The following is a 26681-nucleotide window of genomic DNA, read 5'->3' as shown; positions in this document are numbered from 1 at the left end:
CTGATATGAAAGGAACATAAAAGAGATTGGATTATAAAACCCTGAAAATCATAGAAAGACTGAGGTAGGTAAGGAGTTCTTGGGGAAGAATGAGCTAGAGATGGAGACTGCAATGAGATTTGATTTTGGCACAGTGAGGATGCAGACAGGAGGGACTGTATGTAGAATATAGTCTTTGCAACTTATGAAGAATGACAGAGGAACTTTCAGAGGGGCACTGGCCATAGTAATATTGATTGAAATAGAGAGATTAGAAAGAATGTGATGGATGATGACAGGGAGGTTGAAGGTCAGAGAAGGATTGCCTATCAAGCAATATACTTTTTGTTCAATAATAAATATTTACATCAGGACTCTGCCAGAATCCTCAAGTTTAGGGTCCATTCTTTCAAATGAAAGGAGCCTAGACTTGGATTGAGGGCGAAGGGGACATGATCATAATCTACAATCAGGAGACACTTACTTATAACCCTGTAAATATCCCCATCAATGTATCTGCACAGAATGAATACTGAGCCAACAACGTGGGCAGTGCTTGGGAATGGAAAACCGTATAAACAACAGCAACGTGCATTTATATAGCGCCTTGAACCTAGTAAAACGTCCCAAGGCGCTTCCAACTTCTGATCATTTGGCGCCCCTCACGTAAGCGTCCTATAAAAGCTTTGTAACGCCAATTCATAGATTAGCATAAAACCCCAGGTACAACAAAACGAACAGGGAAAACAACTTCGAAAGTAGAAGTCAAGAAGAACAAAAAATAATTTAGTATCACCGCATTATCGGTTTTAATGAAAGTGCAGCATCTTTGATCAACTCGGTATGTTTGCTGGGGACAAGGTTTCTGCTGATTATCAGCGTTCCACGCGCTGAATTTGACTTCTGTAACTGAGGAATAATTAATCAGAATATTTACCCCATTGTTAGTTTAAAATCTGTTTCAAAACCCAAATTCATCTCACCAGCGATTGAACCTTGTGAAAACAACCAACCTGTCAGCACCCAATATATAGGAATAATAACAGGGCTTAGGTTACAACAATTAAATCGTAATACTGTTTATTTTAACCCGGCGTGCTTCACCCAAAGCAATACTATTCAAAGCGTTTCAATTTAAATCTCAATTTACTCCGTAATTTTGCCTTGAGGGTGATTTGAAAGCGCTTTCAGTTTTTCTTTCTGCATTTTCTGAGGGGGGAGGATACTATTATGTGTATTTGTTGTTTACGAAACGTCATGCCATGATGTGACTATTATTGGATAGATCTGTGTAATGGGTGGGAGAACTGGTGTCTGCGGTCGCTCGCAGCGCTTCCGCCTCCACAACAAGGAACTTGTGCCATTAGACAGCTGAGAGGTACTGTGATGGATTTTACACCGCATTGTGCATGGAGAAGCTGAGTGACAGCAACAACAACAGAAAAAACGAGCACAGAACACAATCTACACAAGAAGTGACTCTCCTCCACTTGCAGTCATGAGTGCAGAAGACATCGTATACACTGGATGGCTCATCAAATCACCTCCAGAAAAGAAATTAAAGCGCTTTGTAAGTAAGGAACTGGTTTCAACCCGACTATTATTTGATGCTCATACAGTTCAGACCTGCTAGACTCCTAATATAACAAACTGCACTCACTGCTGTACAAGACGGCACTTGTATTAACCAGTCATTGCTAAGGTCTTGGACAATATTTCGCTAAGTATTTCTAGCTGAAATAAATAATTTATAGACGAACAGGCATAATCTGTTTCAGGATTAAGACATTATCTTACAATATGAAAACCTTAAACCAGCTTCGTTTATTTTTATTCAATTTGTTGGAAGGAAAGTTATTTCGGTTGTGTTTTTTTTCCACATTGGGGGCCCCTCGCTACACACACTGTAAGCTAACCGCCTGTTTTTCTGAGAAATTAGGGCGTGTTTTCAAAACATCACCAAATCGGAAGCTGTGCCATAAGGTTACTGGCGCACTCCAAGCCGCGATCCAGCAGGAACACCAACAACAAAAAAAGAGAATCATTATTTAATCTAGTTAACAACATTAGATCGGCAATTGGCTGAGCGTGGACCCGCCACAAACGGTTACAAATTGTACCTCGGACTTCACAATGTGCCCAAAGTCGCTGGATCGCGTCAGTAATTTCAAAACAATACCAGGGGTCACATGTAGCCGACATTGTAAATGACCCGTTGCAGACTCTCCAAGAATAGCACATTTAACAGAGTTCTCGACTTAATAGAAATGTTTTGGGAAGGGGGGGGGTTATGTTTGGTACTGCGACACAAAACTATGATTTTGTAAACACAAAGCTAAACATGATTAGTCTGGCACTTGTTTATTTATGTGATCCTCACCATATGCCCTTCCTTGCTCATGTTCTTCCGAGTTTGCTGGTCTTTGATGAACGTGCCTTTTATGATTGTACGCTGAATCGGTCCTGCTATTGAAAGTTATTGAACGATATTGGTATAAGGCAGACAGAATAGTAAAATGTGCTCGGATAACTTGATCTTATATGAACACGATTATCAGCCTAAGATGAGTCCCCGCCCACCACGAGCGCCCAGCTCAGCTAACGGACCTGCACAATGCAGTTTACAAATTGGATTGAAAGTCAGAAATAACCCTTGTATTTAATTCCCCAAACATGAAATAAACGTTCCAGCGGCGTGCCTGTGATGTCACTTATATATAACGTAGCTCCGAAAAGTCATATTTGGAAAGAATTGGAGCAAATGTATTTGTGTAATGGGGTATCTGAAACTGCAGAGAGCTATATTTGGTGGTGATCAGCTATTTCACAGATGAGAGCGTTCAGCCGTCTTGTGTGCAGTAACCTTTTGATATCAGAGTTAATGTTCTGGAAACCAGGCCGGGTGGGTTGGCAGTCTCGACCGTCCTTGGGAGGCTGTCAGCCCCCCGTCAAAGATATACTCGTCCAAATAATGATAACGCCGTAAATAAAACTCAGTCCCATGAAATCCCGGCCTGCGCACGAAAGTGTTTGATCTGTAGAAGGACGGCGAAACGCGTTTGCAAGCAACAACAACTTCGCATCAGTGGTCAAGCTGAACTTGTTTACAGTGCTGCCGCCAATGTCTGATGCTTAAAACAGTGGATTTGCACTTAGCTCCTCCCGCAAGTACCCGCTTTCACCGAGCGGTAATTATGGTCCATAAGACGTGTATATTGTGTATGGTATATTACTAAAACTGTTTTCAAAGAATGATAAAGTATATCAAAAGAAAAATGAATAGTACAATCGGACCTGTAAGAAAAATAGATTTTAATATATTATATGTACTTATTTAACTTATATTCACTTTCACTTTGTATATATCTATTATCTAATATATAAAAGAGTTTTGTCTCTCTGTCTGTTTGTCTGTCTGATATATCAAAGAAAGCTTATCATTAGGGGAGTCTAATATCTGTATTTACTTTTTGGTCAGACAAAAATTGTTCGGGACAGTATACAAAAAAGGTTCAAAAAAACGGCAAAATTCCACTCATTAGTGTTGAATGACGTGATGGTTGACTAATCGTACAGGGGATAGTGTTGAGTGACGTGATGGTTGACCAATCGTACAGGGGATAGCGTTGAGTGACGTGATGGTTGACCAATCGGTGCATCACGGGGGGGGTTCATTGTGTGTGTGGGCAGGCCATCCTACAGGGGATAGCGTTGAGTGACGTGATGGTTGACCAATCCTACAGTTGAGTGACCTGATGGTTGACCAATCGGTGCGTCACGGGGGGCGTTTCATTGCGTGTGTGGGCGGGCCTAATCCTTCTGAGCTGAGGTGAGTGGCCGCCATCTTGATTCCTAACTATTGATTTATTGTTCCCACTTTCTGTGTGTTTATTTTGAAATATAGATTTCCAACAAAAAAAAGTTGCTTTTAAAAGAAAAAAAAATCCTTTTGCAAAGGGGACTCGGGCTTTCCCCCCCTCGGTGGTGGATGAGCTGCCTGCAGGCCTCGGAGCCTCGGCCTCCTCACCAGCTACGCCCGAACTAGGCACCGCCCGTCCCGCTGGGCCCGATTCCAAACCAGCAGCCCGCAATCGCTGCCATCTTGGTAAAGGCTGGCGCGGCGGGACTGAGCCGAGCGTTGCCATCGTCGCCATCTTGGTAAAGGGCTGGCGGGGGCGGGAGGACAGCGAGCGCGGTGAACGTCGGTGGCAGCCCGGAGCGGGACCTGAGAGTTGGGCCGGGCCTCATGCGCTAGGCCGCGCACCGGCTGGCCCTGAGGCGCTGATCCGCACACGGGCGCTTTGGCTCACCGCGTCCGGGCTCGGAGGAAAGTGAGAGGGATAGGGAGGGAGAGAGAGAGGGGAGGGAGGGAGAGAGAGAGGGGGAGGGAGGGAGAGAGAGGAAATCAGGGAGAGACAGGGGGAGGGAGAGGAGAGGGGGAGGAGAGGGAGAGGAGGAGGAGAGGAGAGGGAGGAGGGGTAGGGGGAGGGAGAGGGGGAGGGAGAGGGGAGGGAGGGAGAAGAGAGGGGGAGGGAGGGAGGGGGGAGGAGCGGGGGAGGGAGGGAGAGGAGAGGGGGAGGAGGGGCAGGGAGGGAGAGGAGAGGGGAGGAGAGAGAGAGTAAAGCAGGGAGAGACGGGGAGGGAGAGAGACGGTGAGGGAGGGAAAGAGTGAGGGGGTGGGAGAGGGAGGGAGTGCTCGCCTTCTTCCTTTGCAGGGGTCCATCGGGCTAGGCCTGAGGCGCTCCTTCCCCCCCTCTCTCTCCAGGCTAATCCCGAACTAAATCCAGCAGTCTCTCTCTCTTCCCCCCATCTCTCTCTTCTCCCCCCCAGTCTCTCTCTCTCTCTCTCTCTCTCTCCCCTCCCCTCTCTCTCTTCCCTCTCTCTCTCTCCCCCCCAGTCTCTCTCTCTCTCTCTTCTCCCCAGTCGCTCTCTCCCCCCCCCCAGTCTCTCTCTCCCCCCCAGTCTCTCTCTCTCTCTTCCCCCGGTGGCATAGTGGTTAGCACTGTTGCCTCACAGCGCCAGAGACCCGGGTTCGAATCCGGCCTCGGGCGACTGTCTGTGTGGAGTTTGCACATTCTCCCCGTGTTTGCGTGGGTTTTCTCCGGGTGCTCCGGTTTCCTCCCACAGTCCAAAGATGTGCGGGTTAGGTTGATTGGCTATGATAAATTGACCCTTAGTGTTAGGGGGATTAAATACGTGGGGTTACAAGGATAGGGTGGGATATGTGTTGGTGTAGGGGTTACGGGGATCGGGTGGGATATGTGTCGGTGCAGGCTTGATGGGCCGAAATGGCCTCTATCTGCACTGTGGGGTTTCTGTGATTCTGTGAAAGTATACATGCAAGTTGTGAGACTTGGTCACAAAAGTTGTAGTATTTGAAATCTCATTGGCTTAGTGCTGATAGGCATCTTCTTGCAGTTACCATGAGGTTGAATCCGGAGAGAGCTGGGCCTTGTGGTACAACGAGGAGTATTAAAACACCCTTATGCTATTCAGTTTCTACTAAGTTTGCTGACCTCATTCAAGAGAGCAATTGGGGTGCTACAGTGTCCCTGGGCTACAGAGGGGAAAATTCAGCCAAGGTTCCTGTTGCTGATAATTATCCAGTTACCAGCACCCCGCCCCACCCCCCGCCCCTGTTGGGAAATGCTGTGTTTTGATGTTGGGTGAGGACATGTTCAGGCCATATAACAGGGGCGGTGTTTGCCTTGCGAGAACCCCATGCAAAGGTTTGGTTTGGGGTGTCTACATTTTACTATACAATGATTCTAAATACCACCTACTTAATCTGGTGTTAATTCTGCACATGTGCGATCATGAAAAGGCATGTTTGCATTAGATAATATAAAAATAGTTGACAAAATGATAAGTGATAGAATCATAGAATGATACAGCATAGAAGGAGGTCATTCAGCCCATCGTGCCTGTGCCAGCTCTTTGAAAGAGCTTTCCAATTAGATAACATGAGTAAACAACAGTGAATAATTATAAAGGCCTTGAAACAATGATTATTTCAGTATATGAACCGTATGACAACTCAGAAACCAACTTTTTGGTGCTTTAGCTGCAGCGAGATCTTGTATAACACCTGAGAAGTTGAATGGTATTTACAATTCATAAAAGGTGAATTTCATCTGCTCCTTCTCCCTCTCTGTGAACAGATGAGTTGGGTAGGTGAGAAGGTGGGCGCTGCAGGCTGCTGCGAGTCCCCTGGATTATGACTCTTTGCACTCACTCACTGACTCGCACTCATACTCCCACACTCACTCACTGACACGCACTCTCTCGCATTCACTCACACACTCACTCTCACTCTTTCATTGATTCACACTCACTCACCCTTTTAGTCACTCACTCACTCAGCAACTCACACAAGCTCTCACTCAGTAAGTCACCATCTCACACTCATTCCTTTACTCTCATATACACTTACTCCCTCACTCAATCGCAATCTCTCACACTCAACTCTCAATCTCACTCCCTCACTCAGTCTTTTACTCAATCACTCACTCAGTCACACTTTCCCTCAGTCTTGCTCACTCCTACTCACTCATTCATGCTCACTCTCACTGATTCATTCACTCACCTCAGTAAATCACCCTTTTACTCTCATATTCACTTACACTCTCAAACTCATTTGCTCTCACTCAGTCTCACACTCACTCATTCTCTGTCCCTCACGATCATATTTATCCTCTCACTCATTCTCTTGCACTCTCTCATTCACTCACGCTCTTTTTCTCACTCAGTAACTCAACCCCTTTACCCGAGGGAAGGGAGAACAATACCCTGATCTCAGGGTGAAAGGGTGTTGTACTCATTTTTATTTCCTCTTTCTCTCTCTCTCCCTGTCCAGATCCTTCTCACCGACTTGATTCCACTCCCTCTTTGTCCTTTCATTCTATGGGACACCAGAGACAGACTCCTATATTTACTAGCGGCACAGTACCAGAAGCCCTAAAGTGAAAGTCTGTCCCTGGAATCAACACCTAATGTTCGACCAGGAACTGAAGACTGGGGCTCCCGCCCGGGACAGATTCCAAATTACTTCTGTCATTGGGGCTAAGCCCATGTGATTCTCTTTCCTTTACTATAGTCACAGAATCATACAGCACAGAAGGAGACCATTCAGCCCATCGTGCCTGTGCCGGCTCTTTGAAAGAGCTAACCAATTAGTCCCACTCATTCCCCATAGCCCTGCAATTTTTTTACCCTTTAAGCATATATCCAGTTCCCTTTGAAAGTTACTGTTGAATCTGCTTCCACCACCCTTTCAGACAATGCGTTCCAGATCATAACAAAAGGCAGAAGCAGCTAGTTTTTTTTAGCAAGATAAACACAGCTCCTATTTAATATAATGACATATAATATGAAAAATTAAATAGCCTTCCTGATTGTGCTCCATGCCACGTTGCACGCTGACATGCCTCAAGGAGCATACGTTACCTTTCACTGGATCCGCTCACAGCCCCTGACTGGCTCGGCGCCCCTGGCTCAATTGCACGGGCTGCATGGCTGTAATGCTGCCACTGTCGTTTAAGTACAGATAGCCTACGTACACTGATTGTCTAGGCTCACCCTTGGAGGACTGTCTGCTACCATGGAACCATACCCCAGGAAGCGTCAGTGCCTTGAAGAGAGAAATGAGAGCATAACGATAGACTCGAATAATTGTAAAATGAGTGACCAGTTCATTTCTCTGGTGGTGCTAGTCACAGGAGAATTGTTGGCAAGGACACCAGGAGAACTCCCATTCTCCTTCAATTTGTGCCGTCAAATCTTTAATTTCCACCTAAACTGGCAGACAGGGCTTTGGTTTAACATTTCATCTGAAGGGCCACACCACTGGCAATGTGGCATTGCCTCAGTACTGTACTGGAGTGTCAGCCTAGATTATGTAGTTAAATCCTGGAGTGGGGCTTGAACCCATGATGTTCTGACTCCAAGGCAAGAATAATACTAAGCTGACATTTTCACTGTTTGGGCTAAATAAAAATGAAACAATTAGATAAATACAAAATGATTCTCATACTTGTAATTTAAACACAAATGTGGAATGAATGGAGCGAAGAGTTTAATCCCCAAGTGAAGAAGAGCTTCTTAAAACACACGTGAGTTCATGCCTGCTTAAGGGGTCCAGCTTCCTTGTGGAATGAATTGATTATTCCTCTGTTCCCCAGAATGTGGACAACCTACAGCTAAGAATTCAGTTTTTGCCCCAACTGTTGGACCACAACAAGATCTGAGCTGCAGATACCCACATTGATGATTTTGATAGTGATGTCACAAGAATCAATCACTTTCAAATTTGAAGAAAAAAATATAAATCTAAAAATTACTGGTGACAATATGAGCGATCAACATTGAATGTACGTTATGACATTCCTCTATCCGTCATTGAAAATAATGCATTTATTAAAAAGCGGAAAGAGTAAAACTGTGGGAATGTGCTAAATGTTGTCTGCTAATTAGCCGACAGTAATTTCTGGCTTATGACTTCTAAAAAGATATTTAGAAACGAAGATGAAAGGGCCAAGACTCATAATATAGCATAGTACAGAAAAGAGTAAAAGAGAAGAGAAGGTAAATTAGGAAGTAGTGATTAGGTGACATCAAACTAGAGTTTAAAAGACTGTAGGAGATGCCTTATTATTATACCATAACAAAACATTATTTACTGGAAATTACATGGTAAAAAATGTATCCTACCGTATCCCACCTAGTATCCACCATAAATTATTTATATCTATATATCAGTGATTTCATATGGTACGTGTCACATTACACCGCAGGTATGAAAAGTAATTTCTGTTATTCAGCTGAAGAGCCCCAGTCAGCGCAAGCGCAAGTCGGAGTTAGGGCTCGAATACTATAACCCCGATTCTTTGGCTCTTGCTCACTGCTAGAGAAGCTTCACACAGGCAGCAGTTCCTTCCGAAATTACCCCTATGGTTTCTTGCTTAGATTTATGCCACAAAATAAAGTGGGTTTTTGTTTGTCTTGGTTTATTGACGCTACAAATGAAAAACAAATCTTTACTTCGGTTGTACGGGGAGTGATGAGATGAAAGTCTTCTCTCTCTTCTAGGTATAAGGATCCTACATGAAATAAGGTGGGATGGCCACAGTTCAGCTCCTAGTGGACTCCTAGTTGTCCCTTTTCAGCAGTAATTGGCTATTTCACTCGGAGGCCACAAGATGGCTGACGTGGGAGCTGGAAAAATGCTATGCTAGTATAGTAGGAGGTTGATGTTGAGACACATTGGGCCAGATTTTACTCTCAATGGCGAAGGAATGGCTTTTGCCGTTCACCTCATTGGCAGTTGCCCACAGACTTCGCAGGCTTGTCAGCAGAGATTTCTGCTAGTCTTTTCCAGCATGACACCCTCTACAGGGGATCTGTGGCATCTGTGAGCAGGACAAGCAAAAGCGATGCTCTTCAATCAATCAGATTGAAGAATCCTCATTGAGGCATGCAGAGTCCAAACCAGGAAGTATAAAGCAAGAAATATAAATTAGATTTAAATCATGTACAGAAAGCAAAATAAAGATTGGGAAATACAGATGGAATTAAGGGAGAGAGATAAAAGAAACAGACAGAAAAACTTTTTAAAAATTACATTTAAAAAAAATCTCCAACATTAATTTTCTTCTGAGGGAATGGGACTTCAGACTTGTAAAATTAATTTTTCAGGGCCAGGGAGGTTGTTAAGCAGTAATTGTCATTTATTACGCTGCTAAAAACTCACTTATTCCTGAATGCACCAGCCCTAACTTTTTCAGCCGTTTTTAGTGCGGAACTAGAAGGAAAGTACAGCACGTTCATGCCGTTGCAGTCATTTCAGTGCCGAGTCTATCAGCGAAGACCGCAACAGCGCACCTTGTGGAGGAGCGGGGTATCTCTAACAGCAACTTCTGGACTTCCATGTTTAACTGCACATGTGTGGACGCAGAAGTTGCTGTCAGATTTACCCTGTAATAATGAGCGCTGATATCTTCGCCGTTATTACAGCAAAATCCGGGCCTTTGTTGGGGCAGAGTAAAGGCACCTTTATTTTGGATCTCAATGTACTATACCTGACTCGGGACAGCTTGGTGCTGATGGCCAGTCTTCAGAATGGAAAGTCTTCCATTCCCCATCACCAGCATCCTTGATGAATGCAAAATTCATAAAAATTTACATTTTTTAAAACTTACTGCCTAGCGGGTGACATAGAGCTTAGAAGAATCCATTACCTTTCAACCATGAGAAGTGTATCTCAGAAGTACAATACAATGACATAATTCCACTTTTGACTGCACCTTTACTTTATTGTATAACATGCTTTTTAAACTTTTCCTTTCAATTTAAGGCCATTCATCTTAGAAGTAAATGGTCTAGATATAGTTTAAAAAATGATGGGTTGAAATTTGACTTTGGCAGAAGTCAATGGAAAAGACTTCAGGTTGGGTGTAAAACAGGGCTGACCATTCATTATTGCCTGTTTTGCGCTACTTCTGAAATCAAATTTTATCCCCAAGGTTTTTCAAAATCACAAGGCTGTCATAATGCCATGTTTTCAAGGCTAGCTGCTGAAGTATAATCTTCTCTGGAAGCACACTGATTGACAGGTTTACGTAAAATTCCTTTGTGTCTTGTTTAATTTCAGTCAATAGCCAGTTTAAAGTAAACAATTTAACAACTAGATTAAAATGGAATTTTATGTCAGCATGTCAACTCGTTAGCTACCAGAGAAAATGAAACCCTTTTATTGCTTAATCGCAACTCCCTGCAACCCACTGAAACCAACGAGAAGTGGGTGGCGGGAGCTGAGGCTAAGTGACAAAGTGCCATGCTTGTTGCCTAGCTTCAGAAACGTGGCAAGGATGGTAACCCCATGAAAAAAAAGTCACCTTGTAATGAATTTTTAAAATATTTTTTTAAACTACGTGACTTTTTCAATTACAGGCAAGAGTGTATTTTTCATGAGTACTTGAAAATAAGGTCTTTGTAAAGCTTTATCCTGAGTGTCCTCTTTTAACAATTTTTGTAAGATTAAAGAACGATTTTAATTAAATTATGGTGACCACCTTGATACCGTGCAGGATGGCAAATGGTCAGATGCCACTGAGGTCACCTGCTGCAGCCTGGAAGGAGCCTGTTGCATAAAAGTGAAGGGCCATGCTGACCTTGACAGCCACAGGTAGTGCTGTCCATGTCCTGGTTCGAGGCTCGAGTTGTGGCTGCAGCAGGTAACATAGCTCTGTGATAGCCTGCATTGTGAAGTGAGGGCACCCAAGACATTGTTCCTCGGAGAAGTTCATGTAGGGGAAATGCTGCTCTTTTGAAGACAGACGAAAACTGTCCAGCACCAACAAAAACTTCTTTTCAGAAGTTTTCTCAGAATACAGGGCAAAAAATGCCCAGAAGTTAATCAGCCACCTAAAAAGACAAACCAGCAACCAACCTGTATGTCGTGGACGAGCCCTTTAAATCGCGAAGCTGAAAGTTCTTCCTGCTTGTTAGTGCCATGAGTTGCTGAGCATGTTTATCACGTGGCAAGTTAGGCGCTGGAGCAGACCAATATCACAAAAGTGTCCTCCAATAAACGTAGGACCCTCATTTAAATATTTTAATGATCGTTTAACATACTCCCGGCACATCCCCTGGATACCTATGGAGAAGCCCAATCTGATATGGCGGGTGGCGCACCTCCGAGCGCACATGTGCAGCCCGCCATATTGGATGCTACATGCTCGTTTTGCACTAGAAAAACAGGCGCGCGCCAACAATTTTCTAGGCCATGGTCTCTTGTTGGTGTATGGTTTCACAGGCATCAACCATTCTTCTATACCTCATCTAAATGCCCATTCTTCATGTGCAAGCCTAGACAGTGAGGTTAAGCATGCTATTGAGCTTTGGATAGCATTGAAGCCAAGACCAACTCTCTTTTTAGGTGAAATACTTTCGGGCAACGATCACTAGATAGTAACAAGGAGCATGAACCCTGTCAGATTTTATCCCTCAGAAACTCAGAATCATTGAGGTTAATTATAGTGTATGTCCTGCCACCTTGGCTGTGATCAGCTGGCTCAGCATCGGCTGGGAATCAAATCTGGGATTTTCTGCATTTATGGCTTAGTAATACATAACTACTAGGCCATTGCAGAGTAATCAGCTAGCCGTTCTAATAGAAGCGGTTTAAATTATTAGGCAATATTTTGGCCCAATATAGACCTCCAATGCGCCCTGCCACAGACTAATATGCTCACCTTTCCTCAATATTGATTTCCATACTTCACCATAGACCTATGGGGAGGCAAAGAGCGGGAATCAGCCACTTCCCTCTAAAGCGGAAGGGAAAATTGGAGAAGCAGTTATCAGGAGATGAAATATAAATTTAGTGAAAAAGTTGATATGAGTACAATTTATTTTACACTAGGATTATTGACAGGAGGAATTTCACTGCCCCCTTCCCCATGTCCATCTTCTGAACCTCTTTGCAGGTAGCTACACAACAGCTTGGCTGGGTGCATGGTGCACAAAAGAGAACAGTGTTTTCCAGTGCTACTTTATGAAAGGATTTTGTAACTCGCGCTCAAGAACTGTGGGCTTTAACAATGAACTGCAGGTGGTGAGAGGTATCATCTGATGCGTGCAGAGAGTATTCTATGCTGCAGTATGCTGTAGACTAACATAAATACAATATGAACCTCGTGATTCAATAATACCGTAATGTGAGTCACAGGGGACAATATCATTACAGTTTGAATTATGTGTTCAATCAATGAAACCTGATATCCATTCAGACCTATTTTCCAGTCTAGGTATTTACAGTGTCATCTCCACTATGGTTTCCATTTTGATGCAATAAGAAGATATTCAAACCTATATTGGAATCTCCATTATCCTGACTAATAGAAGAAACATCCTAGAGGATAATGAAAACTGGCAGATATGCAAATGGCACAGGAGTACCTTAGGCACAGAATGAAGACAAGTACAACACCAATAAAATCATTTGAATTTAATCTTTCTTGAGCTGTGAGGTTAGTTTATGTTGGACATGAGGAGATTGGTGTTAGCAGGCTGTCCAGTGAGGCAAGGACTTGGAGAAGGATTTGTCCCATAGACATCCTGGCAGATAATTCAGAAAGATTCCGCTATATATATAAAATAAAGAATAGTATACAGTGTGCTTCAAGGCAGTAACACACCTCAGTATTCTGATGACATTAATAAACTCTCCTCTTACTAGTTCTAAAGACATCTGAAGCTCTTGCTGTGTTAATTGCCTATGAGCCTGTGTGTTGCAGTTTCTGCATTTATCCTTAGAATGGTAGAGAAAATTGTTTCCAGGAGTCAGATGAAATTTTAAAATGATTCATGTTCAAGATATTAAGTGCTGCAAGATAGATTTTAACAGTGGCAACTGATTTTTACAATTATACTGTTTTCCAATTTACCTTGTGAGTAATTTGGATTTTATCAGATGTCTGGTATTAAGCAAGTTTGAAGGGGTTTTATTTTTGCCAACTTTCTGATTTCCTTTTCTCCCAGAGATTTTGATTTCTGCTGGGGTACAGTTTCATGGATGTTAGTCATCCACCAGAACCTTGACCAAACAGCCATTCTTTATATTTAAGCCTAGACAAGTGAGTACAGGGTATTGCTAGGTTACTTAACCATGGGCATAGCCAACCCCAATCCTGTCTATGCCTAACATCACACTCTCTTACCAGCAGGAATCCTGGATAATGATCAGGAGCAGGAATCCTTGGCCCATTTTCCCACCTCTAGCTCAGGGCACCAGGGTAAATTGTAGCACCTGTACTGCTGTTCTAGCTCAGATTAGCCAACTCAGCACAGACCAGGAGTCAAACCTGGGACCTTTTGCTCTGTATGGCTTAGTTACACACTACTCTTAACAACTGAGCCACAGGCAAAGTTACATTTGACCTTTTTAAAATAATTGTCAACACAACAGCATGGAGGTCAACATCAGGATCACCGTTTTGTTTAACTAAAGTAAGTTGCATTGTGCACACCAGAAAACCTAAAGTGAAAATTACAAAGATGCAAAATAAGGAAAGGAGACTCGGCACTTTTTTACCTCTCTCAGCAATGTCTCAAAGCTGCTTCACATTGAAAGATATTGAAATTATACAGGTAATGCCTCATTTTTTGTGCAGTGTAAAGTCCCACAAACAACAAAAAGACAGATGAGCTGTTAATCTGCTTTTGGTAGTGTTGGTTGAGGGACATATATTAGCCAGGACATTACAGAAGCTACATGGAAACAATTTACAGTACTTACTTTTTAAACCTTCTGATTTGAGAACTGTCATGATTTGGAAAGTCTGAACGGGTGACTCTCTTTGACTGCCCTGAATCTGGAATATGGCAATTGTAAGGACGTACTATTGCATTTTTCTGGCTTTACCCGATGTAATCAAATCACCTTTGCAAGGTTGTGAAGACAAACAGCTTACTTACTTACAGTGCTTTCATTTACTGGAAAAAATTATATGTACAGTATTCCACCATCAGAACTCCACTTTAATTAGCGCTTATTTGAAATAGCCATACAACTTTTTTGATTATTAACTATTGCTTCTAGGAAGTTTTAAATAATTTTTCCTGAGCTTTCCCCTTTTTAGGTCCCCCACTGCTTCCTCTCAGCATTGCACTGCCTACTGCGGCTGAGAGGGGACAGGGATTTCACTGTAACAGGCCTCAATGCAGCTCTGCAGTTGGAGCTCTCAATTCATTTCAGTAGCCCTGGGCTAGGGAGTGGGAAAATTAACAAGATTCCCACTCCTGATTGCTATCCAGTTATGCCTTCTGGGAGTGTGTGTGTTGATGTTGGGTGAAATCAGCTGTGATGTCCTCCAACCCAAATACTATGCTGACACTCACCATCAGGAAGTGCGTGTCTCCAGAAATGGTCTGGTCTATTTTCACTCCTGCACAGGTGGAATGCTGAACTTGAACACAATACATTTTATGTGTATTTAGTTCATTTTGAGCTTACAGGATTGGAAATAATCTATTTTCTTCATTATATCCCAATGCTTGCAACAATTTATAGGCCACATGCTGTACAGTGCTCACATTCAGTACCCTGTTAATTTGCTTGTACATATCTATTTTTTCATTTCTGATATTATGTATGTATTGTCCTTCTCAGTGAGATTTCTGTACATTTCATTGTCCAAACCTAACCTACATAACAACAGTGACTACACTTCAAAATACAATTCATGAGATGTGAAGTATTTTAAGATGTCCTGATGATATGATAAGTCACTATATAAAGACAAGTTCTCCTTTGTTTCAGGGTTCGTTAAAATGCAAAATTGAACGGCAAAAGGAATAACTTTATTAAGGTTTAAAACAACTTTACAAATTCCAAATTGTAGGCTGACTGGATCTATTAGTTGCCTGATTGATTTTTTTAAAGATACTAATTGTTAAGGGATGATCTGTAAATGCACATACTCAGACTGCTTTGAAATACAGGATGAAACGACATGTTTGCAGTGCCAGAGATTGCAGCCCCTATTTCATCATTTAAAAGGGCTGCGCCTTCATTTCTAGCCGCACTTCTTACTGACGATGCTTGCATTTAGTTGGATGACGTCCTAGTGGGTTTGCTCCTGGGCTCAGCTAAATCAGCTGATCACAAGTCTAGATCACTGGGCAGGGTATCTTAAACTGCTGGCGCATGTTTAGGCCTATATTATGTGCCTGGGTGAGTATAACCACACAATGTCCACCAGTTCACTAGAAGGTTCCTGCAGATGGTGGGCACTGCAAAGGATTGACTGTGCTGTCGCTTTAAATTTGACAGGTTCTAATTTGAATTACCCACCTTAGTTTCGATAACCCGTTTCATTGTAATTGTGGGACGTGGTTGTAGATATTCTGATGGGAATAAGTCCATTCTACCAATTATAAGTTTGTACAAAACAAAACATTTACTGAAGAAAGGGACCCTCCAAAAACACTCAAACTGCACAATTACAGTGACCGTGGCCACGATTTTGCCAGCGCTCAGAGGGCGGGTTCAGAGGCGGGTCTACTGTCAAAATCAAAAGGATTGACAGAGGGCTGGGGCCAGCTCTGAACCCGCCTACGTGTAAGTTTCCAAAGTGTCGGGTCTGCGATTTCAGAACAAACCCGACACCAAGCGGCGGAGGAGGCATTTAAGATAGTTAAATGCTTTTTAAACACTTGTTAACTACTATTTTGCCAGCCTATTTCTATTTTACCACTTTTTTAATGAGGTTCACGCCGTTCAGAGATCATGTAAGTAGGTCGGGTTCTCTATGTCTCCCCATTGCTGTGAATAGGTGACAGCTGCAAAAGTGGTATGAAAGCTACCATTTCACAACTGTTCACTTTCCAATGTCAAAAGCTTGAGCCTTCAGGACTTTGAAGATACTTTTGAACTGTATTCAGTTTGGAAGTGTTCAGAGTAAACGCTCTATCCACTGTCACCTCCTTGAAGCAAGCTTTCTCTCCACTGACAGATCGCTTCTGTCATCTCACTTCAGCTGCCATCCATTCCAGTAACATCGGTGCCCTTGAAAAAATCTCACCTTGGTCCTCTGAATCCCTCTACTATCAGCTCCAACACCAACATCACCAGGCACACCAACATCACCAACAACAGCACCAACCTTCTCTGCAATGACCTGCTGCTTCACAGGACACAAGGCATCAGCACCCAATAACATTGCTGCCTGGGAGGCCAGCCATGGCATCACCATGGCCAGATTTACTTCACTTGACGCTGTACACCCTGGCTGTCACATGATGCGCCAGGTTGACACCACCCCACACCAGCACCATAAAGCATCCCTATAATGTCCAAGCCATTCCTTTCACACTCTTGTGGGGGGGGGGGGGCCGGTAGTTGTGTCTCAACATTCACTGGAACTCACTAAGACACTTCCAAAGGTAAGCACAGATCTGTCTAATAAGGTAAAGTGTTGAAAATATAGATTGCAATGCTTGACGACACATTAACAGAAACTTCACATGAACATTGGCTAAACTACCCAAGTGCCTACCCTTGTGTGTTGTTAGTTGCTATTCTTGCAGTAGAATGAGGGTGAGTGAGAGGGGTGGCTAGTGAGATGGGGAAGTGATAATGTAGATAGAGAGGAATGGGTGGAGGTGCAAGGTAAGTTGGTGTTAGTAAAGATGTGCAGGAGTAGGGTAGGGAAGGCAGAGTTATGTGGATGTGATGAGCGGCACAGCAGGATGAGGTTGAGTGTGGCTTGGCAGTAATGCTTTGTGATCTACTGAGATCATGGAAAAGTTTGCGCCACTGCAGCCTGGTCCTCCCGACGACTTCCCTGCTTGTGCCCTCCTGTGCAGTGTGCAACCAGGCTGTGTTGATCTCCTGGAGAGGTCTCTTTCGCCCATGGGAAGGGAAGAGAACCATCCTGTGTGCTCTGACTCACTCCATAAGCATATGGAGGGAGTCATGGGACAGCCTGGATGCAGCCTTTCTGCAGTGCTTGTCAGTGTTTGCAGCACCTCAATGCTGTAGAACACTGACAGCAGAACTGTCAAAATCAATTTGGACATGGTCCCTTTAAGGAAACCGACTGATGACGCCTCATCAAATGACGTCATCAGACCCGCTTCCTTTTAATTGGCTGGGAACCACGCAGGGTGGGCTTAACAAGCCCTATTAATGTAAAATCACATGGAGAGTGCGGGCATCAGTAGGCAGCGGGCTGGGGCTGCAGTAGGCAGCGGGCTGGGGCTGCGACACCGACCCTGGCTGCCCCAGACCCGCCTGGTCGGCGAAATCGTGGCCAATGACTTCATTTGAGGGCAGGTTTTCATCCTCTGGACCTAAACTAGCAACTAGATTTGTAATTATCCAGACTTATTTCAGTCAGGAACTGTAGGAGCCTTTAGCCTGTCCATTTCAGCTGAATTCAAACATAGGCCCCAGAGATTAAACAACAGGCAGCACATTACCTAATTTTCCATCAGAGCACAGAAACCTTCATCCCATATGTTTGGATATAATTTAACACCTTTGTCCAGTAGGTGTAAAGGTAATGGTAAAGATTTATACTGGTCACTGTACTTAGCAACATTGTAAACGTAGTGGGGTGATTTCCTGATTGCTATTTATAACAAAATCATAAATGAGTTCCAAGAAAGCTTTTACAATTTTACAATTTTGCTAGAAATACTAAACATAGGAAATGTTATTGCTAGGTTTACATGATCACCAAAACATAGTGACCAGAGTGATATCCTCCCCCACTGCCCTGAGTGTCTAGCACACTATATTATTCAGTCCCTCGTGTAGGAAAAGAGACCTTCATTCCAGCTGTTTCGGTTGGATTTAAACACTATCACTAAGATGAAAGGATGGTGACCTCAAATACAGAGTCATGCGGGTCCCAAACTCTTTTGTGACTGAAATGAGTACAAATAGGAGGCTTGCACATTACAGCATGACAATCTCATGAATTACGTTAAGTTTCAAGAACATTAACCTGTCAGGACCAATGTGTTTCTTATCACTTAAATTCCTATTATTTCTATAGAAAATGTTCTTTAAAAAGCCTTTTTAAATCATCTGATTCCACAGGTTTAAACATTATGTATGGTTGAAGTAGATTAGTAATGAAGTTCCCTAATTTACTACTACTTTCCCTAACGTAGTTCCCTTTGTATTTAATTATTCAGCGATCAAAACGATGCTTTTTTTCTTATAAATGGTTTCTCATAGCAATGCAAAAAATAATGGGAACCCCAAATAATAGTACACGTGAGGAGCCCTGCAGTGGTTGCTAATCTGTTAGCTTTTCACTTTTAGGTGGGATTGCCCTTCAAGTGACAAAATGCCTGTTATGTGCCCCAAACCTCAAAACTGCTTGCCAAGTTTCTGACTATTTACGAAATGTGCTTTTGGGTTGTAACTTACGGTTTCCAGTAAATCAGGAGGAACTCCTCAAAGCAGTTCCAGTTTGAAGGGCCTGTTCGTTCAGTTTCTGATTTTAAGAAATATGGCACCTGTGTTTTAAAAGGAAGTTGCATTGTATGCAGCTGGCAAGTAGAAAAAAAGTCTTTAGTATATCACAACCCTGAACACTTTATAAAGATTTTAACCCTTTATCAGTTTATTATTTTTTGTTGGAAAAGGCAATTATTTTAAGGTGAATTTTGTTTCCTACTTTTTTCTGTTTTAAATGTCCTCCTTTCTGACACTCTTGCTGGGCTCTGATTCCAAGGGGAAACCGAGCTCTCCAGTATCTCACCCATGCAGCCATTCTTCATACAGGGGGCTTTCTGCTTTTATTTTTATTCATTTTTTCTTAGCAATGCATTCTCTCCTTCTTCCCAGCATTCGCCAATATTTGGGCCTCTTGCCTTTTTACATACTGTGTGCAGATTCAAATTCTGAAAAGTAGTCTTCACTTTTCTTATCATTTTCCCCCCAAGTGCAATCTCGGTCCCCAGCCATGGGGGCAATCTTCGTCTTTGCAACAGGCCTCTGGTACCTCACTCTAGTGGGCAGAAGGATTTTATTTTATTAGAACACAGGGTTAACACTATCAACACAGCCTGAGTCCCACAAAAACAAATGTAGACAAAAGATAAAGAGGAAAGGACTATGGGAGGTTCCTTTTTTGCAGTAAAAAGAATTCAAAACATGTTTTTCTCTTTTTTAAACTTCCAAGTAACTGATGCAGTTATCTGGAGGTTTGGAACTGCCTTCATTCCCAGGTCATGTGGTCTATATACATGTCGCTTTTCTTTTTGATTATAGTGGGATTACAATGACCAGCAAAAGTCACAGTTATGTGAGTCACTGGCAGAAAGAAAAGTTAGCAGTTTAAAAGGGACAAATTGGAAATTAGTGCTTGTAAACAAATGAGCCAGTTTAGGAAATCCATGATGGATGTATGTAAGTATACTAGGATTTTATAGGAACATAGGAACAGGAGTAGGCCATTCAGCCCCTCGAGCCTGTTCCGCCAGTCAATGGGATCATGGCTGATCTGCGACCTAACTCCATTTTGCCCATATCCCTTAATAGCTTTGGTTAACAAAAAGCTATCAATCTCAAATTTAAAATTAACAATTGATCTAGCATCAGTTGCCGTTTGCAGAATAATACTAGCAGATCTCCCATGGTATTGCTCATGGCAAATCAAAGGTTACGTTGCTGCGGGGGAGAGCATTCAACTGGTCACCGAGAGGAGTTGGAAAGAAGTTGCTAGAAAATAAGTAGATAACTAAATACATTTGTTCAACATCAACAAAAACTTGCATTTATATAGTGCCTTTAACATTTTAAAACATCCCAACGCGCTTCACATGAGCATTATCAAACAAAATTTGACACCGAGTAGCTTAAGGAGTTATTAGGGCAGGTGGCCAAATGCTTGGTCAAAGAGGTAGGTTTTAAGAAGCGTCTTAAAGGAGGAAAGCGAGGTAGAGAAGTGGAGAGGTTTAGGGGAGGAATTCCAGAGCATAGGGCCCAGGCAGCTGAAGACATGGCCGCCAATGTTCCCCTCATTGTAGTGCGTAGATTGCTTACAGAGAGTGACACTGATGTATTCTGGGACTTTTGTGCATTGAATGTTTGCACACAGTCAGGGAGACATCTGGCCAGGGCTGCAGGGAGTTTAAGATTGCAGGTGGAACTTGCCAGAGTGCAAGACAGCAACAGAACGCAATGTGAAAAGGGTGGCACCTTAGGCACCTTGCCTGATACCTACTCCAACAGCTCCGCATCCCATCTCCTTCCCACCACCTCAGTGCTGCCATCACCTCTCCTATGCCTTTCCTTTCTCACCATCCCCTCATCCTCTTGCTCCTACCCTGTATACTGCCCTGTCCCACCCTATCCCTCTCATGTCGCTCCCTCTTCCACCCCATCTATAACCTATCCTATCCCTTCTCCTTCACCCTTCCATTCCCCCATTCCCCCAACCCCCTTTTCCATCTCCTTCCCCTTTCAAAGTCCAAGTCAGAATTACAAGCATTTAGTGAGTGTCTTTCTTCCTCTTTTTTGAAGATTATTTTGTATCTTTATCAAAGTGCAACATCTGGAGTCTGTTAAGCAAATTGTGTGCTAGATGCACTGTTGTTTGTATAGATAATAGATTATTTTTCAACAGTTTAAAAATTGCTGTTTTTATATAACAATTACTCTAAAGATTGAGATTACTCATGTTCTGCTGCTAATTTTAATATCCCATAATCCCATAGGGTCTAATGAGAGGGAGGAACTGAATGAAATCAGTATTTGTAGGGAAATGGTGTTAGGGAAATTGACAGGATTGAAGGCCGATAAATCCCCAGGGCCTGATAATCTATATCCTAGGGTACTTAAGGAAGTGGCCCTAGAAATAGTGGATGAATTGCTGGTCATCTTCCAAAATTCTATAGACTCTGGAACAGTTCCCATGGATTGGAGGGTAGCTAATGTAACTCCACTATTCAAAAAAGGTGGTAGAGAGAAAACGAGGAATTATAGACCGGTAAGACTGACATCGGTAGTGGGGAAAATGCTAGAGTCCATTATAAAAGATGTAATAGCAGAGCACTTGGAAAACAGTGACAGGATCGGACAAAGTCAACATGGATTTACAAAAGGTAAATCGTGCTTGACTAATCTACTGGAATTTTTTGAGGATGTAACTGGTAGAATAGATAAGGGAGAACCAATGGCTGTGGTGTATTTGGACTTTCAGAAGGCTTCCGATAAGGTCCCGCATAAGAGATTTGTGTGTAAAGTTAAAGCACATGGGACTGGGGGTAAGGTACTGACTTGGATAGAGAACTGGTTGGCAGACAGGAAGCAAAGAGTTGGAATAAACGGGTCTTTTTCCGAGTGGCAGGCAGTGACTAATGGGGTATCGCAGGGATCGGTGCTAGGACCCCAGCTATTCACAATATATAAATGATCTAGACGAAGGAATTAGATGTAATATCTCCAAGTTTGCAGATGACACAAAGCTGGGTGGGCGTGTGTGCTGTGAGGAGGATGCCAAGAAACTCCAGTATGATTTGGACAGGTTGGGTGATTGGGCAGATGCATGGCAGATGCAGTATAATGCGAGGTTATCCACTTTGGTGGCAAAAACAGGAAAGCAGATTATTATCTGAACGGCAATAGATTGGGAGAAGGGGAAGTGTAATGAGACCTGGGTGTTCTTGTGCACCAGTCGCTGAAGGTAAGCATGCAGGTGCAGCAGGCGGTTAAGAAGGCAAATGGTATGTTGGCCTTCATAGCGAGAGGTTTCGAGTACAGGAGCAAGGATGTCTTGCTGCAGTTGTACAGGGCCTTGGTGAGACCACACCTTGAGTATTGTGTGCAGTTTTGGTCGCCTTATCCGAGGATGGATGTTCTTGCCATGGAGGGAGTGCAGCGAAGATTCACCAGACTGATACCTGGGATGGCAGGAATGACGTATGAGGAGAGATTGGGTCGATTGGGCAGGAACAAGGATGTCTTGCTGCAGTTGTACAGGGCCTTGATGAGACCACATCTTGAGTATTGTGTGCAGTTTTGGTCACCTTATCTAACTAAGGATGTTCTTGCCATGGAGGGAGTGCAGTGAAGATTCACCAGGTTGACGTATGAGGAGAGATTGGGTTGATTGGGCTTATACTCGCTGGAGTTTAGAAGAATGAGAGGGGATCTCATTGAAACTTATAAAATTCTAACAGGACTAGACAGACTAGATGCAGGAAGGATGTTCCCGATGGCGGGGGAGTCAAGAACCAGGGGTCACAGTCTAAGGATAAGGGGTAAGCCATTTAGGACAGAGATGAGGAGGAATTTCATCACCCAGAGAGTGGTGAACCTGTGGAATTCTCTACCACAGAAGGCAGTTGAGGCCAATTCATTAAATATATTCAAGAAGGAGTTAGATATATTTCTTAAGGCTAAAGGGATCAAGAGATATGGGGAGAAAGCAGGGCCAGGGTACTGAATTTGGATGATCAGCCATGATCTCATTAAATGGCGGCGCAGGCTCAAGGGGCCGAATGGCCTATTCCTGCTCCTATCTTCTATGTTTCTAACACAATTGCTACAGCAATGGCATGCAATGCAGGGCTATACAAACTGGAAGATCTCCATATTGGTTCTCGGTCTGCACTGAAATAACTGGAATCAGCAGGAGAGGTGGTAGGGGTAGAACGATTGGCCTCAATGCTCCTGAGCAGAAGTCATCCATGACCTCTGTTGGAAAGTGCGTATGTGTGTGTACATGCATGTGTGCGTGTGTATAACGGGGAACCATATAATTCTCAGTATGATGTCCCCATTTTCAAATAGCCAGGCAATACTCAGTGCCTGGACTTACATATGAGAAACCATCTTGGGTAAGGGTCTTTCAGCACCCATGAACCTGTACTCCAGCAAAAGTCTGCACCTTCGGTGGTGGCAGGGGGTGGTGGGGGGGCGGGGGTGGTGCTGGCGGGTGGAGAAAACTACAAGATATAAAATATTAATGCATTTAACTAGAATTTTTTGAGCTGATATTTTCAATGTTACCATATGAAGGTTTATAATGTCGTATAACATTTTTCTGTCTGTTAATTTGATGGCAATATTAACCCATTTAAAATTAATGGGTTAATGTCACCTTTAAAATAGTAGAGACACAAGTGGCCATACCTTTAAATACCGCTGCCCAAGCGGCCGGCCGCCCTAACAACAGCTCCTGCAGCTGCTGGTGTTTTTGCCCGGCGATGCTGCAGGGGGCGGAACCTAAGTTCGGATCCCAGGCACTACCGGGGCACTGCACAGTCGGCTGACGTCACGATCTCTGGGTGCAGGAGATCGTGGCGCTAGTGGTTACCGCTGCCGCAAACCTCCACGTCAATTTTGCGGGCGTCAGTACTATCGTCGCGCCCGGTCGCAAAGCCGATAGCGCCCAGTTATCGCCTACTAGAGGCGCTAACGGGAGGAGCAAAGGAGGCGAATTTCTAGCCCTCAGGGTCTACAGTCCAGGAAGGTCTTACAGAGGTATCCCCACAGCATGAGAGGGTGTACAAGAAGGAGAGGAAGTGGAACAGGAGAGCCAGAACCCAGCTGCCAGAGCAAGGACAACATAACTGCTAGTAGAGAACTTTCAATCAATAAAGGTTGACTCAACCAAATAAAGTCACTTCACACCTGCCTCTTCTCCCCTAGCACACACACACAAAGTCCAAATGCTCTGCCAAGTTCTTTCATGAAACAAGTCAACATTTCCCCTGCCATCATTCAACTCCCAAAAGTTGAAAGCATCCACAGAAATAAGAAAGATAGAAATAGGAGCAGGAGTAGGCCCCTCAATGATCTCACAATTCTAAGTGATCAAACTGCCTTTACTTTCACTGGCAATTGCTAACAAAATAATCTCTAACTTTCTACAACTACTTCTTAACACTGTGGTTATCCTTTATGGCAACTAACTTACTTGCTCTAGCTCTTAATCTGCTCCTCCTATGAAGTGATAGAATATTCAAAGTCACTCTGCCTGAAATAAAAACTAAATGTAAAACATTAATTTTTTTGTATGGTTTAAAAAATAGTAGCATTACCAGGATAAAAGTCTTTCAACAAGATGAAAAATTAAGTAAAATAAGGAAGTTATGCCATGCTAAAAGATCTTAACTGCGTCAGCACTGATAGCACTGACACTGTGCTGACTGTAATTAGCTGGTACACACCCTGCGCAGAACATGTGCTACTAGTTTCCAGGAACAAGAGCTATTAAGCATATCAAAATTTCAAATTTGCGGGCACTGGTGCTAAGCGACCACTTGCACCTGCGCTGGTTGGAAAACACACATTGAGCTGTTTCAGGTATTACAGGGCATGTGGGGATTAACACAAGATCAGAAAAGACTGCCTCAGCATCAGATGCTCTATGTCATGAGCAGCAGCAGACATACTATCCACACTCAGAGCAAAATGTTAAAGACCTACTTTCCTAATTTTGATGATAGAACTTGAGTTCTATCTACTATATATATTATTTTCTTTTTACCATATATTTCTCTGCAAGAAAAACTGAGACATATATGTAGTAATTATCCAAAAAAAGTAAGGGCTAAAAATTCAGTTTGGGGCACCAAGCTTGCCTGGGCGCCGGAATTACCGCTGCGCGCGGAGCCACTTGCGCCATCCGGATATTCAGTTTCAGCGCCCCAAATGGAATTACCGCTGCGGCACGGCAGACTGCGGTACTGCAGGCCTTCCTCCCACTGTTAAGGGGGAGGTGCCTGCTCGCGAGTGCCGGCAAATGAGCCCGGCACCAAGGAGAAGTGCCGGGCTCTCGGGAAACAGCCGGCAATGCCGCGGGGGGGGGGGGGTGTAGGAGGCCGGGGACGGAGGTGCGGGCAGGCGGCCGCCGAAAAAGCGGCCGGCTGCACCTCCACCTTAACTCGCCCCACTACCACCACAGGTAGGCCCCTGTGTACCGGTCGCTATTTGCGGCCGGCGCGGAAGAGGCGGCTGCGACCTAATATGGCGCCCGGGGCGGTAGCGGGGCACTGCGCACACCGATGACATCATCGGTGGCGGCGCAGCGCTACAGGCTAACGCCGCCATTAGCGCCCCGCTAAATATCGCGGTGGTTGTGGCCAGTGGCGCTAAAGCCACTTAGTGCCCTCTTTGGGCGCAAACTGGTGGCGCAGGCCACTGAATTTCTAGGCCTAAGAGTCCAAATCAGCAGAACATAAGAATTAGGAGCAGGACTAGGCCATACGGCCCTTTGAGCCTGCTCTGCCATTCAGTAAGATCATGGCAGATCTTCGACCTCAACTTCACTTTCCCGCCCGAGCCCCATATCCCCTGATTCCCCCAGAGTTCAAAAATCTATCTATCTCAGCCTTGAATATACTCAACGATTCAGCATTCACAACCCTTTGGGGTAGAGAATTCCAAAGATTCACAACCCTCTAAGTGAAGAAATTCCTCCTCATCTTTGTCTTAAATGGCCAACCCCTTATCCAGAGACTATGCCCCTTAGTTCTAGACTCTCCAGCCAGGGGAAACAATCTCTCAGCATCTACCCTGTCAATCACCCTCAGAATCTTATATGTTTCAATGAGATCACCTCTCATTCTTCTAAACTCCAGAGAGTATAGGCCCAATCTACTCAATATCTCAATCTAGTGAACCTTCGTTGCACCGCCTCTAAACCAAGTATATCCTTCCTCCGATAAGGAGACCAGAACTGTGCGCAGTACTCCAGGTGTGGTCTCACCAAGGCCCGGTACAACTGTTTCTCACCATTTAAAAAATATTCTGTTTTTCTATTCTTCCTACCAAAGTGAATAACCTCACATTTCTCCACATTATACTCCATCTGCCACTTATTGTCCACTCAGTTAACCTGTTTATATCCCTTTGCAGGCTCTTTGTGTTCTCCTCACAGCTTACTTTCCCACCTAGTTTTGCATCGTCAGCAAACCTGGTACATTACACTGATCCTTGCGGCACCCCACTAGTTATGGCCTGCTAACCTGAAAATGAGCCGTTTGTCTGTTTTCTTTCCATTTATCAATCCTCTATCCATGCTAATATATTACCCCCAACCCCATGAGCCCTTATCTTGCGTAGCAACCTTTTATGTTTGTAAAAATTAATGAGAATAAAAGACAGCTCAGTCAACCTCTGAAAGAAAGAAAGATATGATGGTTTCCCGAGTGCAATGGGGATGAGCTATATT

At 43.7% G+C, this 26681-nt stretch overlaps 1 protein-coding gene across 2 annotated transcripts in view; it reads left to right on the top strand.

Moving 5' to 3' along the window:
* The first annotated feature begins 1285 nt into the window (after positions 1 to 1285).
* Positions 1286 to 26681, top strand: part of gab3 (GRB2 associated binding protein 3) — a 127184-nt gene continuing 101788 nt past the window's right edge. For both annotated transcript variants that reach the window (XM_085999158.1, XM_085999148.1), the window contains exon 1: positions 1286 to 1549. In XM_085999158.1, the coding sequence (XP_085855284.1) occupies positions 1478 to 1549 (72 nt within the window). In that variant the 5' untranslated portion in view covers positions 1286 to 1477. The remainder of the gene's footprint in view (positions 1550 to 26681) is intronic.

Source organism: Somniosus microcephalus, chromosome 1, assembly GCF_052327205.1.
Source record: "Somniosus microcephalus isolate GS21.2 chromosome 1, FLI_Smic_1.0, whole genome shotgun sequence".
Lineage (NCBI taxonomy): Eukaryota > Metazoa > Chordata > Chondrichthyes > Squaliformes > Somniosidae > Somniosus > Somniosus microcephalus.
Note: the sequence above shows the minus strand (reverse complement) of the source record. Positions and strands in the feature narration are given on the sequence as shown.